The sequence below is a fragment of the Prionailurus bengalensis genome, chromosome D4 (genome assembly GCF_016509475.1).
Source record: "Prionailurus bengalensis isolate Pbe53 chromosome D4, Fcat_Pben_1.1_paternal_pri, whole genome shotgun sequence".
Lineage (NCBI taxonomy): Eukaryota > Metazoa > Chordata > Mammalia > Carnivora > Felidae > Prionailurus > Prionailurus bengalensis.
The window spans coordinates 86,155,067-86,169,393 of record NC_057359.1 but is presented as its reverse complement, the minus strand read 5'-3'; the positions used below and the strand labels follow the sequence as shown (position 1 = coordinate 86,169,393).

At 46.2% G+C, this 14,327-nt stretch overlaps 1 protein-coding gene across 2 annotated transcripts in view; it reads right to left on the bottom strand.

The window, feature by feature from the left end:
• Window positions 1-14,327, bottom strand: part of GARNL3 (GTPase activating Rap/RanGAP domain like 3) — a 149,294-nt gene that overhangs the window by 44,467 nt on the left and 90,500 nt on the right. For both annotated transcript variants that reach the window (XM_043566978.1, XM_043566979.1), the window contains 5 exons: window positions 12,994-13,057; window positions 9,973-9,999; window positions 2,482-2,557; window positions 1,712-1,810; window positions 143-246 (listed from right to left, as the gene is read on the bottom strand). In XM_043566978.1, coding sequence (XP_043422913.1) covers window positions 143-246; window positions 1,712-1,810; window positions 2,482-2,557; window positions 9,973-9,999; window positions 12,994-13,057 — 370 coding nt within the window. The remainder of the gene's footprint in view (window positions 1-142; window positions 247-1,711; window positions 1,811-2,481; window positions 2,558-9,972; window positions 10,000-12,993; window positions 13,058-14,327) is intronic.

Here is a 14,327-nt window from a genome sequence, read left to right as displayed (position 1 = left end):
TCCCTACACTGGTGCCTGAAGTTCAGTTCATGTATTAGCACATACGGTTTCTTGTTCTACGAAATCATAGCGACGCTTTCTCCACATTTAGGTCACCATGTGATGGTCTGTGTGTTCTCAAAGAGCCTGTGTTCGCACATACCTGCTGTTTGTTCTCTTTGGAATATGGCAACATGGTGGAAACATGAAACATGATCTCATGCCCTTGGTAGACAGTATAAACTGAATGTATCCCTGTGGTATCATCTGTAAGACATAAACATGAGCATTTAGTAGACACAGAGCATTCTGACACCCTAAGGAAATAGTCTTTATTTGCAGGCTGGGGGACTATAGCACACAGTTAGTACACTCCCAAAGATCATTCTGGGTTATCCACCTGAGCGGAAGCCACAGTATGGCTCACTGACCAGCTAATACAAGGCTCCTGCCCACGTGGAGAGCCCTCTTCCTCCCCGCTCTAAGCTCGCTTGCTGTCTGATTCACATAGACGTCTGGGCTTTAAAAGGAGAAGGTGCTGCAATCTCTTGCCTTCCAGTTACTGCTCGTGTACGGGACAAAATTAACACGAGATGACGTACACATAATTATGACGTCCATAAAACAAAGCAAGTACTCTCACGGGCAGAGTGGCTGAAACCACTGGCTTTGGAGTTAAGCAGACCTGGGTTCGAGTTCTCAGCTATGTTCCTTTTAACAAGTCACCTTAATTTTCTCGAAGCCTCAGTTTCTTAATTTGAAAACGGGGATAAAAATAGTAACTACCTTCTAGGGATGTTTTCAAGATTATACTTGCAGGGTACCAGGCCACAGCAAGCGTTCAGTGGATGGTGGCTGTGACCGTAACAGAGAGGCTGAGTATTGGCAATGGGGGTAGCGAACCTATGGGCGGTCAGGTTCACCGTGTGCCCATGCACCCTGCCGGGTCATTCCCCACACCGCGGCCAGCAAGTTCGGCTGGAGGGTGCAATCAGACCCCACCACGCCTCTACTTAAAACCCTTTCATGACATCCAACTCCATTTACAATAAAATCCGAAATTTTTCATGTGATCTCAAACTCCCCGCGGGATCGCCCCCTCCTCTTCTCCAGTCCCTTTGCCGTGCAGATGTTCTCTTAGTTTCTAGAACACATCAGGCTCTTTCCTCACTCAGCGACTTCACAAATGTTCTCTTGCCTAGAATTCTCTTCTCCCTTCAAGACTCAAATTACTCCCTCTCAGCCTTCCCTCAGGGAAGCCTTCTCTCATCCCCCAGACTAGGGAAAATGCCCCACGGCACTCTGCGCTTTTTCTTCTTTGTTCCTCCAAGCACTTAGTGCTAAGGTATTTGGTAATTATCTGTTTAGGGTCTGTGCTATCCACTGGACTATCAGCTCCTAGAAAGGTAGGGACCATGTGGGTGTATCCATTGCTACGTCCCTGGAGCCTCACATAGCCCTGGTACACAGAGGCTCTCGACAGTAAGTATTCACGGACTGTGGCCTGCCACACGTAGGGGCTGTTTGAGGGTGGGCTTGGACTTGCCAGACTCAATGGAGGCCCCAGATGTGTCCAGCCGCCCTGTGTCCGACTGGGTATGAAGCTCAAATTCCTTCTCATCCTTTCCTGTCCATCCCTTCCCCACCTTGGGACTAAATCCAAATACAGGTCAGGCTGACTACTAGAGAAGTTATACAAATGGCAGCAGAAGAGATCAGGAGGTGAGCTTACTTTTGGTGTCCAGACCGCCACGGTAGCCTGTCCAGCCCTTTAGGGTGATTTTGTCACCCAGAAGATGTAAAAATTTTTGAAAAGCGTCACTTCCGATTTCTGCAGGAAGAGGTAGAGTGTGAATAAAGTACAGAATGTGCAAGGTCGTCATTTCCTAACAATGCCCTGAAATCACTGGAACGTTAACGAGGCTGTGGAGACTCGGGCAGCAGACCGAGCGGAGAGGCCACGCTTCCTTCCCGGAGACCGCAAAGGAACTTCCACAATTCACGGGATTCCAAGGAAAGGAAAACCACAGAATCAGACTGACCAACCTTCCCGCTGCCGGACGGGGATCACAAGGCTTTAGTGTTGCAAAACGTAAACACCATTGCTACTTCTATTAATAATGAATAGGTATGTAACAAGAAGGGCGCAGGTTACAACAACAGGAAAATGGCACATTTGATAATTCTCCCAACCGTAAATATCAGAGAAAAATCTTCCTCTGCTACTGAGATTATGATGTAGAGCCAAATTCTTCCAATCCCGTGTACTTTTCCAGACAGACTCCATCTCTGGTGCCGGTGGCCGGTCCAAATTTGGTGACCGACAAATATTTGCCAAGTTGGATGAAACTGGACAGCAGCTGCCCTACAAAGTTGACCCTGAAATTTTACCCTAAAATTTCGTGAAACAACTGAAAGACTCCAACTCAACAGGTACGCTCAGTTTGGATTGTCAAAACTGTCAACAAGGGTTTCAGTGAGCACAAAGGAGGGGACACTTACCATTGCTGAACATCTCGTCATCAGTGAGCTGCCCGTCTTTGGCAAATAGAACCCCGAACTTGAAATTCACAGAGCCCTTACAATAAGACAACAAAAGACGTTGAATGTAACTTTATCATGAAAACATACACAGTTAGGGTAGGTGTTGTTCATCACTTAGGAAAATTTCAATGACCAAGATGGGATATTTGAGGATTACTTTCTCTCCTCCATCTCAATTTTGACTAGTATTAACAAAACCATTTATTTCTATAGGTTTTTATAGCTTATAGTTGAGACTCTTTTTTTTTTTTATGTGAGTTAATTCATTTGTAATTTCATTACTAATGGCTTCTGCTGGATGCCAGGTCTATTCTGCAGCAAAACAGCACTCAAATTGCCAGCAGGAGCTCACAGGACTGGTGCCATGTTCTGATCAGTTAACACAGGAGAGCTCGGTGTAATTCAAAACTGAACCCAACAATCTTAGGCTGATATATTGTGGACTGTTAGGAACAGAAATGGAAACCGTAGGCAATTTATTCTAAAAGCTGGTTTCCCCGAATTCCTCAAGATAATTAACCTCAAGAAGTCACAAAACAGATGCGTATGTTGGGGTGGGGATATCAAGAAGTCGCTAGTACAAATGTTCAATCTGCTACCCTGAACTCTAAACAATGGATTAAAATCAGATTCTGTGGGAATAATAAATACCAAATACAAGATGATATGTTCTACAGGAAGAGTGAGGAATGAGATCAGGTAGATCAATGGTACTTTTCATATTTTCTTCCTTAAGCTGGATGATGGGTTTACAGGTCTTCATAATATTATTCTCTATCCTTTTTTTTGTATATCTGAAGTATTTCATAACAAAAATGAAATCTAAGGTTGGAAGAGAATCCACTTTTGCGAGGCTCTGTGATGCACCACTAGATGGGGGAATTCTAGGTGGTCAATTAAAGGGTAGGCTAGGAACAAAGGTGTTTAAAGCATTGGCCAGTGGATCACAGGTTGGTGGCAGGGGGTGGGGTGGGCGGGTAAGGCAGAATGCCAGGATTCAGGAAAGCTGGGTCTGGGAGAATTAAGATGAAAAATCCAATGGCCCAACGCTGTGCTTCTAAGCATCTTTCTGTCCTCAACACACCTAACAGACAGATGCACATCCATCAGTGAGTGTGGTTTTCTATACAGAACGTGAAAGAGAATGCGCCCAGGCTGAGCCCTCACCTGGAACTCTTCCACAGCCCCTTCTACGGCCTGCTCTTTCCCATCATGCAGGTCTTGGCTCAAATGCCCGTGTCCAGAGAGGCCTTCCTTGACTTTTCAATATAAAGTCACTGCCAGCCATAGCATCTTGTTTATTTTCTTAGCACTATTCATACTCAGTAATTCTTTTATTAAATGTACATTTGTGTTGGGGCGCCTGGGTGGCGCAGTCGGTTAAGCGTCCGACTTCAGCCAGGTCACGATCTCGCGGTCCGGGAGTTCGAGCCCCGCGTCAGGCTCTGGGCTGATGGCTCAGAGCCTGGAGCCAGTTTCCGATTCTGTGTCTCCCTCTCTCTCTGCCCCTCCCCCGTTCATGCTCTGTCTCTCTCTGTCCCAAAAATAAATAAACGTTGAAAAAAAAATTTAAAAAAAATGTGCATTTGTGTCTGTTTCTACTACTAGAACACAAGTCTTTGAAGGATAGATCATACACGTCTTCCTTTCTACCAAATCTCCAGTGCCCATCACGGTGCTGGGTATACTAGAGACGATTAATAAATATTCATGGCATAACCGTGTGCATAATAAAGGAGCAAAGACACAAAACTGGTCAGATACAACTTGTTTTTCACAAGCTGCCTCCAAATGATTACCTCTTCTTCACAATCTTGTTTTTGGTAATTTCTTAGAATTTTTGTCTGGGGTCTCTTCCTACTCGAGGATTCTAAACTTGCTAACTTTTCTTCCTCTGTTTTGGAAATGATGACAGCAGTCACGTGTCTCCAAGACTCTGGCACACCCTCCATTCTCAGAGATCCCTTAAAAAGCACCTAGGCTCAGTCGGTTAAGTGGCCGACTTCGGCTCAAGTCATTTGCGGTCCGTGAGTTCGAGCCCCGCGTCGGGTTCTGTGCTGATAGCTCGGAGCCTGGAGCCTGCTTCTGTTTCTGTGTCTCCCTCTCTCTCTGCCCCTCCCCCATTCGTGCTCTCTCTCTGCCTTTCAAAAATGAATAAATGTTAAAAAAAAAATTTAAGAAAAAAGCACCTACATGGGGTGGTTGGGTGGCTCAGCTGATTAAGCTTCTGACTCTTGATTTTGGCTCAAGTCATGATTTCACTATTGGGAGATCGAGCCCAGCATTGGGCTCTGGGCTAGGCAAGGAGCCTGCTTGGGATTCCCTCTCTCCCTCTTCCTCCGTTCCTCCTTTGTTCATGCACACATGCGCTCTTTCTCAAAATACAAATAAATTAAATAAATAAATAAATAAATAAATAGTGTCTATAGTAGTCTGCCTATAATAGTATCTCTTAGGATAACAGTGTTGAGACTAAGGCAGTGGCTCTCAGACTTGACCAGGTGTCAGAATCACTTGCAGACTTGCTAAAATAGACTGCTTGGCTCCACTCCTGACGTTTCCAATTCATCACTTCTGGGGTAGGGCCCAAGAGTCTGTATTTCTGACAAGTTCCTAGGTGATGCTGGTTCTGCTGGTCCAGGAACCCCACTGCGAGAACCACTGGACTAGAGAACAAACTAGCAGACTGGCAGGTGGCACAGGATCAGGTCCAGCCAAGCTGACTGCTGGCTAGCCAAGAGCAGAAAGGCTGGGTCGATGGCTAGAGTCATGAGCCGGGAACCGGCCGCCTCTTAGAACCAGAAGGGACCCTACGGCCCATGGAGTCCACGCTTTCCTCTTACAGACAGGACGAGTGGAGACCAGGGAAGGCCAGCCTCACCCAAAGCAGGCACTGAGTGGACGGTGGGATAGGAGCCAGAAGTCGGGTCTCCAGACTTTTGACCCAGCACTCTCCCCAGCCCCGTGGTGTGGTCTTCTCCGGGCAGTGCTGGGTTGACAGAAGGGCTGAGCCACAAGCAGAAACGGGGCCTCCTGCCACCCGATCACCGGCCAAAGCTTGAAGGAGTTTTTATGGCTCTGTGACTGGCATCCTGCTGCCAGCGCCCTGGCTGAGGAATCCTCCCGCTTCAGGTGGGGACTCCAGAAAGAGCAGTGTGGCAAGGCCTTGTTAAAATACCTGGAATTTACCTACAGGGTCTCCAGCTAATTTTGTTTCTAGGGCTTCCCAAATGATGGTGACGATTAACTCAGAGTTACCACCTATCTCCAGAAGTCAAGGCTTCACTGAATAGAGTGGATTATATTTTTGGAAGAGATGGTTTGGGGGAGGGGATGGTTTGATGTGGCACTACCCGACCACCACAGATCACATGTGAGCAAACTATTTAAGCTGACATCATTAAGCTGATCTCTCAGCACTAGATCTTGGGGGATGGGACAGAGGTCTCAAGGTTCTAACACCAGATCTGGGCCCCAGGAGGGAGGTGACTGGTATGGGGAAATCCGTGCAAACTGGTTTTCTCAGGATTTAAGTCCTGCTCAGACACTCATCATAGAGATAGAATCATTTTTCAATTCCTACTTGTATGGGGTGCTTTTTTTAAAGTTTATTTATTTTGACAGAGAGAGTGAGCAAGAGCGGAGGAGGAGCAGAGACATGGGGAGAGGGGGAGGGAGGGGGGAAGAGACAGAGAGAGACAGAGAGAGAGAGAGGGAGGGAGAGAGGATCCCAAGCAGGCTCCATGCTGTCAGCACAGAGCCAGACGTGGGGCTTGAACCCATGAACCTGAGCTGAAATCCAGAGTCAGCTTAACCGACTGAGCCACCCACGCACCCTTAGGGACTTTGGATTTTTAAGTTCTAAATGTTCTGAGACAAAAGTCAACGTGACTATCAGCCAAGGTGCAGTCATATCCTCGGGAATTAATAATGAGCTAGGAATCATATTTCTTTTGAAGGAAGTGAAGTATGTGGGGAAACTGAAGTCCCAATAATTCGAGAAGCACCGAGAAATGACGGCCTGATTTGAAACCAGATACCCCTGGTTCCTTGTTACTCTGGGTCAGGCGCTACCTTGGCATTTTTATGATTCACGTGTTCCTACACTTGTCACACTGTCTCCATGCGTGTTGCGGCCTGGGGAGCCATGCCTCTCCTGGGGTGCCTCTCAGAGGACGAACAAAACTCGGGTCTCAGATGGTTTATCACTGTAACTGGGTGGAATTAGGATAAATGCTCCCGGGCCGAGAAGGTGGCAGGATTAAACAGAAGTGCCTTGGCCACATCCTCCCTGAAGGGTGACCATGGCTCAGGCCTCTTGGAATACACTGTGACGAGTGCTTGCTCTTATTGCGTTGAGCAATATTCTCGTAGTAAAGAAATGAAATTGAGAAAGAGATCAGCTATTTACTTTTCCAAAACTCAGGAGGTCCAAAAAACGAAGTGTAAGAAGATAAACCCCAAACCAGTTCACAGGGGTTGTACGGGGCTGGGGGTGGGGTGGGGAGGGGTGGGGAGGGGAGGGCGTGGAAGTGAAGGTGGGGAGCTTTCTCATGTTCCATTTATACATTTCTGCGCTTTGTCAGAACAGGCATGTGCGTGTATTCAGTAGGTGCCAAATAAATACCTCTGGATTCACAAACAGAATAGTTCTGAGACGTGAAAACTCTACGCAGCCTAATCCTAATTTTACGTCAAATATAACAAACGTGTATACCAAAATGGGATACTATGCCAATACCAGTTTTCTCTCTGATTTTAGGCGGTACTTTCGAGTTTTGTGCATTTCTGTAATTTTTGAATGTTTGCCAGAAATGTCTATTACTTTCATTTCTTGCCTTCTACCAACTGCAGCCACAGGCATGACGTGTACGTGGATAACATACGGATAAAAACGTGGGCGTCTGTGTGCTGGTGCTCTGCAGCAGCCCATCCTACACCCCCACCGTCCTGCACAAAGTCCTCCTGGGAGTTACAACAACCTGGGCCGCATTATCTCAGCGACTTGGCACGTACAGCGACTTGGCACGACATCCCCTGAGATGTCACTGGCTCAGAGAAACCTACGCTGTTCAACATAAAAGACCTGCTCCTTCCTGCACTGCCCACTTTGTTTTATTTTCCCCACAGCCCTCAGGGCTAGTCACATTGTCACGTTTATGTCTGCTTACTTGGGCACTTTGTCTTACCCCACCAGATCGTAAGCTCCATGAAGGGGCCTTGTCTTGCTTGCCGATGTATCCTCAGTGCCTCAAATAGTACAGGGTACACACACAGGGGGAGCTCAGTAAATATTTGTTGAATCAACGAATGAGCGAACGAATGAATACACATATAAATCTTTGCTTATAAAAACAATTGGAACCGGGGTGCCTGGGTGGCTCAGTCGGTCTTGATTTCAGTTTAGATCGTATCTCACAGTTCGGGAGCTTGAACCCCACAATGGGCTCTGTGCTGACAGCGTGGAGCCCTGCTTGGAATTCTCTCTCTCTCCTTCTCTCTCTCTCTGACCCTCACCCATTGGTGTGCTCTCTCAAAATAAATAAACTTAAAAAATAAACAGGAATTGCCCTGTGAATTGCTTTCTTTTCCCCTCAGTAAACATTATATCATGGAAAACTTTCCAGGCCAGGAAATAAAGATCTACTTCATTCTTTTCTAATTTGAGAGAGAGAGAGAGAGATCAAGTGTGGGGGAAAGGGATAGAGGGAGGGAGAGAGGAATGGAGGGAGGGAGGGAGGGAGGGAGGGAGGGAGAGAGAGAGGGAGAGAGAGAGGGAGCGAGGGAATTTCAGATAGGCTCTGTGCTCAGTGCCAAGCCCGACATGGGGCTCATGAGATCCCACAACCCCAGGATCATGACCTGAGCTGAAATCAAGAGTCGGACGCTCAACCAGCCTAGATGGTTGAGCCACCCAGACGCCCCTACCTCATTCTTCCCAATGACATCATTGTTTTTCACAATTCATTTAATCAATACATAGTCCACTTATTCAAGCAACAGATATTTACTCCGCGCCCTCTCTCCACTGCTCTAGGATCTGGGGATAAGGCAATGAACAAATTGATTAAGTTCCACCCAGCTCTCGTGCTGCTTACATTCTAGTGGTACAAAGTGTGCAAATGAAAATAGGAGTGTCCAGAAGAAACACAGAGCAGCTTCTAGGGCAGAGGGTAAGAGGCAGGGTGTGCTATTTTAGAGGGTGAGCAAGGACAGCCTCTCCAAGCAGAGACTCTAATCAAGGAAAGGGTGTGGCCCTGAGGACATCTGGGGAGGGGCATCCTAGGGGGTGGGCCCTCCCAGGGCAGATGAGGAGGAAGCAAGTACATGTGGTTAGTGTGGAGAGGACCAGAGAAGTAGCAGGGCTGGGTCAGGCAGGCCCTACGAGGCCAGGGAGGACTCGGGGCTTTACTTGGAGAGGGAAAGCCATGAGAGCCTGCAACGTAGGGATGACCTGGCTTGACGTTTAAAAGGACCATTTGGATGATGCCAGACGAGAAAGAGAAGAGAGTGGAAGCTGAAAGCCGGAGGTTCTGCACAGTGCAGGTGAGAGACGGTGGGGGTGGTTCAAGGGATCAGAGCATCGTGGTGGCAAGTTTGAGAAATGTTCAAATTTGGGATATATGTTGAAGAAATCGTCATAGGATGTGCCGAAGGATTAGATTTGGGGTAAGAGGGAAAGAGAGGTGTTAAGGACTTTTCCAAGTGTGGCCTGAGCAACTGGCCGAATGCTACGGTCATTTACTGACAGGCACGGTATGCAAAAATTATAATTGAACTACTCAGTTGCCTATTGACAACGTTTTGATTATTTCCCTATGTTAGTGATGTACTTAGAAAACCCAGGACATTTTTTTAAAAGTGGGACAACAGGCGCCTGGGTGGCTCCGTGGGTTAAGCGTCCGACTTCGGCTCAGGGCATGATCTCACGGTCCGTGAGTTCGAGCCCTGCGTCGGGCTCCGTGCTGACAGCTCAGAGTCTGGAGCCTGCTTCGGACTCTGTGTCTCCCTGTCTCTCTGACCCTCCCTCGTTCATGCTCTGTCTCTGTCTCAAAAATAAATAAACATTAAAAAAAAATTTTAAAGTGGGGCAACAGGGAATGGAAGTGTGAGAATAAATATGATGTCAGTAAATCGAGTGTGCTAGTCAAGCACTAACACCCTTTGACTTCATGAAAATTAAAACCTCATTACTCGCCCTGATTACAAGGGTAAAATTTGAATATTTCCGAGCGGATTTAAGTAGCTTCCTTTTATGTCTTTATGGCTGGCTGCACAGGAAATTCTGAAATGTACCTTGGAAAAAAATGTCAGGAAAGTCTTTCCATGCTAATAATTTGCTCACCGAGCAAATCCACGTAGAGAGGTTTGACTGAAAGAAAAGGTCATGGTCATGGTGAAGGTTGAGGCAGAACACAGCAGGAACAAATTTCTCATAAAATTACTTACCTCTTGTTCTTCAAGAACCAGCAAGTCCTGTCAAACCAAGATTTGAAAGTTAGGTCCACGCTTCACAGTAACGATTTTATTTTGACTTCCTGTGAAAGCCAAGCTTCAGTTTACAGCGTTTCCTCACCTAGAAGTGCTTAAAAAATTCAAATTTAGTTGTGCAGATTTTTGTAAAATACCTGGCCATCTAGGAAAGTCACACGATAGCACAGCTCTCTGGGAACAAAAGACTGCGTCGCAGTGGGAAGAAACACACAGACACCCGGGTTTCTCCATCTATTTAAAGCTAGCTTATCACACATGGCTTCTGGAAGATTCTGGCCAAGATAAACGTAACTATATAGTATAGCAGCCAGAAAAAGGCGAATGCGTAACATTTTTAAATAGCATCAGCCACCTTCCTGCTTGGTGGAAAGATGCCTTCTTCATAATGCGATCGGTTTGTTTTTGGTTTACTTCTTGGATCCAAGGCCGCTTTCCTTCTCTTCTCCCTAACGCCTGTGGCTCAGGGCTTCTTCAGGTACACCTACAGGAGACGGTGGCAGCTGTGAAACCACCACTACCGAGGGGCACACACAGGTGCACACTCACACACCCGGAATGGAGGAGGGCGCGTGGGTGGCCCCCTGTTAAGGGCAAGAAAGTCAAAACGCAGACGTCGGGGAAGCTGAAGGTGTCTTTTGTTTGGTGAAAAACAGGCACAGAGTTATGATATAAATAGGCAGAAGGCTTCCGTATTTTGTTATCTTGTCCCCTTTGATTTTGTTGGAAGAGGGAAGTCAGACAGGGATGACTTAGCAGAGATGAAGTCTGTTGAGGATCTCTGCTCAGCGGCAAGATGCTGATAGAAGCATCCCATGGGCTCCGTGGATTTGGGGCCCTGTGTCTGGGGGTCCTATCCAGGCTCCAAGAAGGAAAGGATTAAGAATATTGATAACCTGGGGGTGCCTGGGTGGCTCAGTTGGTTGAGTGTCTGACTCTTGATTTTGGCTCAGGTCATAATCTCACGAACCATGGGATCGAGCCCCAGGTCAGACCGAGTGCTGTGCTGACAGGGTGGAGCCTGCTTGGGATCCTCTCCCTCTCTCTCTCTGCCCCCCTCCCATGCATGCGCTGCCTCTCTTTCTTTCTCCCTCCCTCCCTCCTTCTCTCTCTCTCTCTCTCTCTCTCAAAATAAATAAACATTAGGGGTACCTGGGTAGCTCAGTCAGTTGAACATCTGACCCTTGATTTTGGTTTAGGTCATGATCTCGTGGTTCATGAGATCGAGCCCTGTGTCGGACAAGTGCAGAGCTTGCTTGGGATTCTCTCTCTCTCCCTCTCTCTCTGCCCCTCCCCTGCTCATGCTGTCTCTCACAAATAAATATTTTAAAAAATTCTAAAAAAGGGGCGCCTGGGTGGCTTAGTCAGTTAATAAGCATATGACTTTGGCGCAGGTCATGATCTCGCGGTCTGTGAGTTCGAGCCCCACGTCGGGCTCTGTGCTGACAGCTCAGAGCCTGGAGCCTGCTATAGATTCCACGTCTCCCTCTCTCTCTCCCCCTTCCCTGCTTGTACTCTCTCTCTCTCAAAAATAAATAAATGTTAAAAAAATGTTTTTTAATTATAAAGAAAACATTAAAAAATCCCCTACCTTAAAAAAAAAAGAGTATGATAGCCTGTACAGATGAAAGAATAAAGGCACATTGATGGTAGCATATTAATAATTCCCAGTTGTTTGAAAATCTGATATAAAGAATTAGTTTTAAGCACTGCATAGCTTAAAGTTGCTTAAAGTTTAACCGAATACACCCATTTTGGCCTCAGTTCCTTCTGGAGTTGAGTTAGTGTACAAATACTGTCTTAATAAAACAGAAGATATGGGGAATTCACAACTTTATGTATTTGGGGTAAGCTGAGAGCCAATGTTTATTTTATTTATTTTATAATTAAAAAATTTTTTTAAACTTTTATGTGTTTTTGAGAGACAGAGAGAAAGCATGAGCAGGGGAGGGGTGGAGAGAGAAGACGACACAGAATCTGAAGCAAGGTCCAGGCTCTGAGGTGTCAGCACAGAGTCCGACATAGGACTTAGACCCACGAACTGTGAGATCGTGACCTGAGCCAAAGTCGGACACTTGACCAACTGAGCCACCCAGGTGCCCCTTATTCATTATTTTAAAAGCTAACTATTTTGAAGATATGCAAGCAAAGACTACTCACGCTCCCCTCTCTCCTCCCCATAACATCTGAATTATTTCCCTGAAAAGAGGACTAAGCACGATGTTTCTCTACTTAAAGATTCCACAGGCTCTCCACTGCCTCCTAGCTAGGATTCCAGCCTGACTCTCCAGCCTCTTCCCTGTCACCGGCCTTGGTGTACCCAGTCCCTTTAAGCTCAGCTTTGACACACAGCCGGCACTATGTGATGGCTGCATTCGTAAGTTTCAAGGGGAGAATTTCAAAGCTAAATTAACTGAGACAAGACAGAAGTTTGGCTGACATTTTTCTGATGGTCCTTTACTAGATTATGAGTCTGAAATTTTTTCTCCCAAGGCAGACTGCTTTCCCTTAACAGTAAGTCTTGAGAAAACAGGATGGATTCCGGATACCTTCTATCGTCTATGGTGTTCTATTGGAGTTAGAGCTCAATAAACACATTTTGTGTTTTGCTACTTAAAAAAAAATCTCACGTTCCATACATTCCACATCACTCAGTAAAAAGACTGGCTTTTAACCCAGTAAGGTCCTTCTGAACATACACCCTTTTGGTTCATGGATCAAGGACCGTATTAGTTCAGCGGTTCTCAGTTGTGGCTATGCCTCAGAATCATTCGTGGGACTTGTGAAAAATGCAGATTCCCACCCCCACTTGACAAATCAGAATCTCAGCTGCGAGGTTCTTTATGATTATTTTTCAAAGCCTCATAGGTGATTCTGCTTATGGTCGTATCCTAGGCCAAGAATCGCTGATGATCTGTCTGTTCTAATCTAACATCGTGACCGAACATACACCATTATGAAGCAAAAAACTTGTGTTACCTTTTGGATCTCGGGATGAAAAATTTCTCTGGGGCCTTTCTCAAATTTGTCCAGATTCATGGCACTGAAATAGAACGGAGAGAATGAGCCGTAGCGTGGTGGCGCAAGTCTCAGGGCTTCAGAGAAACTACGTACTAGCTCCTACAAAATCACAGCTGGACTCCCTGGAGGGCCTGTACACAGGAAATCAACGATCACACGGGGTGCTCAATGAATGAATGCATGAGGGTAACCACACACGGCACTGTACTTTCCTTATAGAACTGCCCCTTAATGACACTCATCTAGTAAGAGAGGAGGGGAGCAATCAGGAGCATATTTTGGGCAACCTAACCTTCAAGATTCTTACTTTTATTTACTAAAAAAGCGATTCATTGACATTTCCGTAGCAATTAATGACAAAATGAAATGTAATGAAGCCCACTGGGCATTTCTTTCTTCCTTTGGCCATTCTTCTGCCACTCAGGGCAAAAAGGCCCCCCCTTAACAAGCTCGTTCTTTCATGTTTTCTTTGCAAAGCAATGCCAACCTCCTTGGGCCTAAGTTCCTCTAGACGTTAAAACAGGGAGTTGAGGGGCGCCTGGGTGGCTCAGTCGGTCGAGCGTCTGACTTCGGCTCTGGTCATGATCTCACAGCTTGGGAGTTTGAGCCCCTGTCAGGCTCTGTGCTGACAGCTCAGAGCCTGGAGCCTGCTTCGGAGTCTGTGTCTCCCTCTCTCTCTGCCCCTAACCCACTCGCATTCTGTCTCTGTCACTCTCAAAAATAAACATTTAATTAATTAAATAAATAAATAAAACAGGGAGTTGAACTCCCCAACCCCCGAGGCCCCTTTCATCTAGGAGTCCCGTATTTGTAAATGAAAGGCAAACATAATAATAGCTGATCTTTATGGAGTACTTACTATATGCCGGGCACCCCGCTAAATGCTTTACGTGGATGATCTCATTTTGTCTCTACGAGGCGAGTACTGTTCTATCCCCATTTTAAAGGTGAGGAAATTGAACTAGGATGACAAAGCTGGTAAGGAGCAGAGCCAAGATCTGAACCCAGACTTACCTGACTCCACAGTATTCACGGTTTCATTTCCTTTTTAAAAAGTTTTCAAGTTCATGGTGGTAACAAATAAAGACAAAATCTTTTCTTCTATCGGCAGCAACTGGAGACGTTTTGCTCTTCCACGTCTTTAAAAAAAAAAGTGTTTCCTGGCTGAAAGGTTTCCTCTGTGCTCTGGCTACAGAGCGGTGGGCTGAGAAGCGGAGGCCCTACTCACAGGACTAAATGAGGTCATGACTAAATGAAACTTGTCCTTAAATATAAAGAAGCTGGAGTAACTT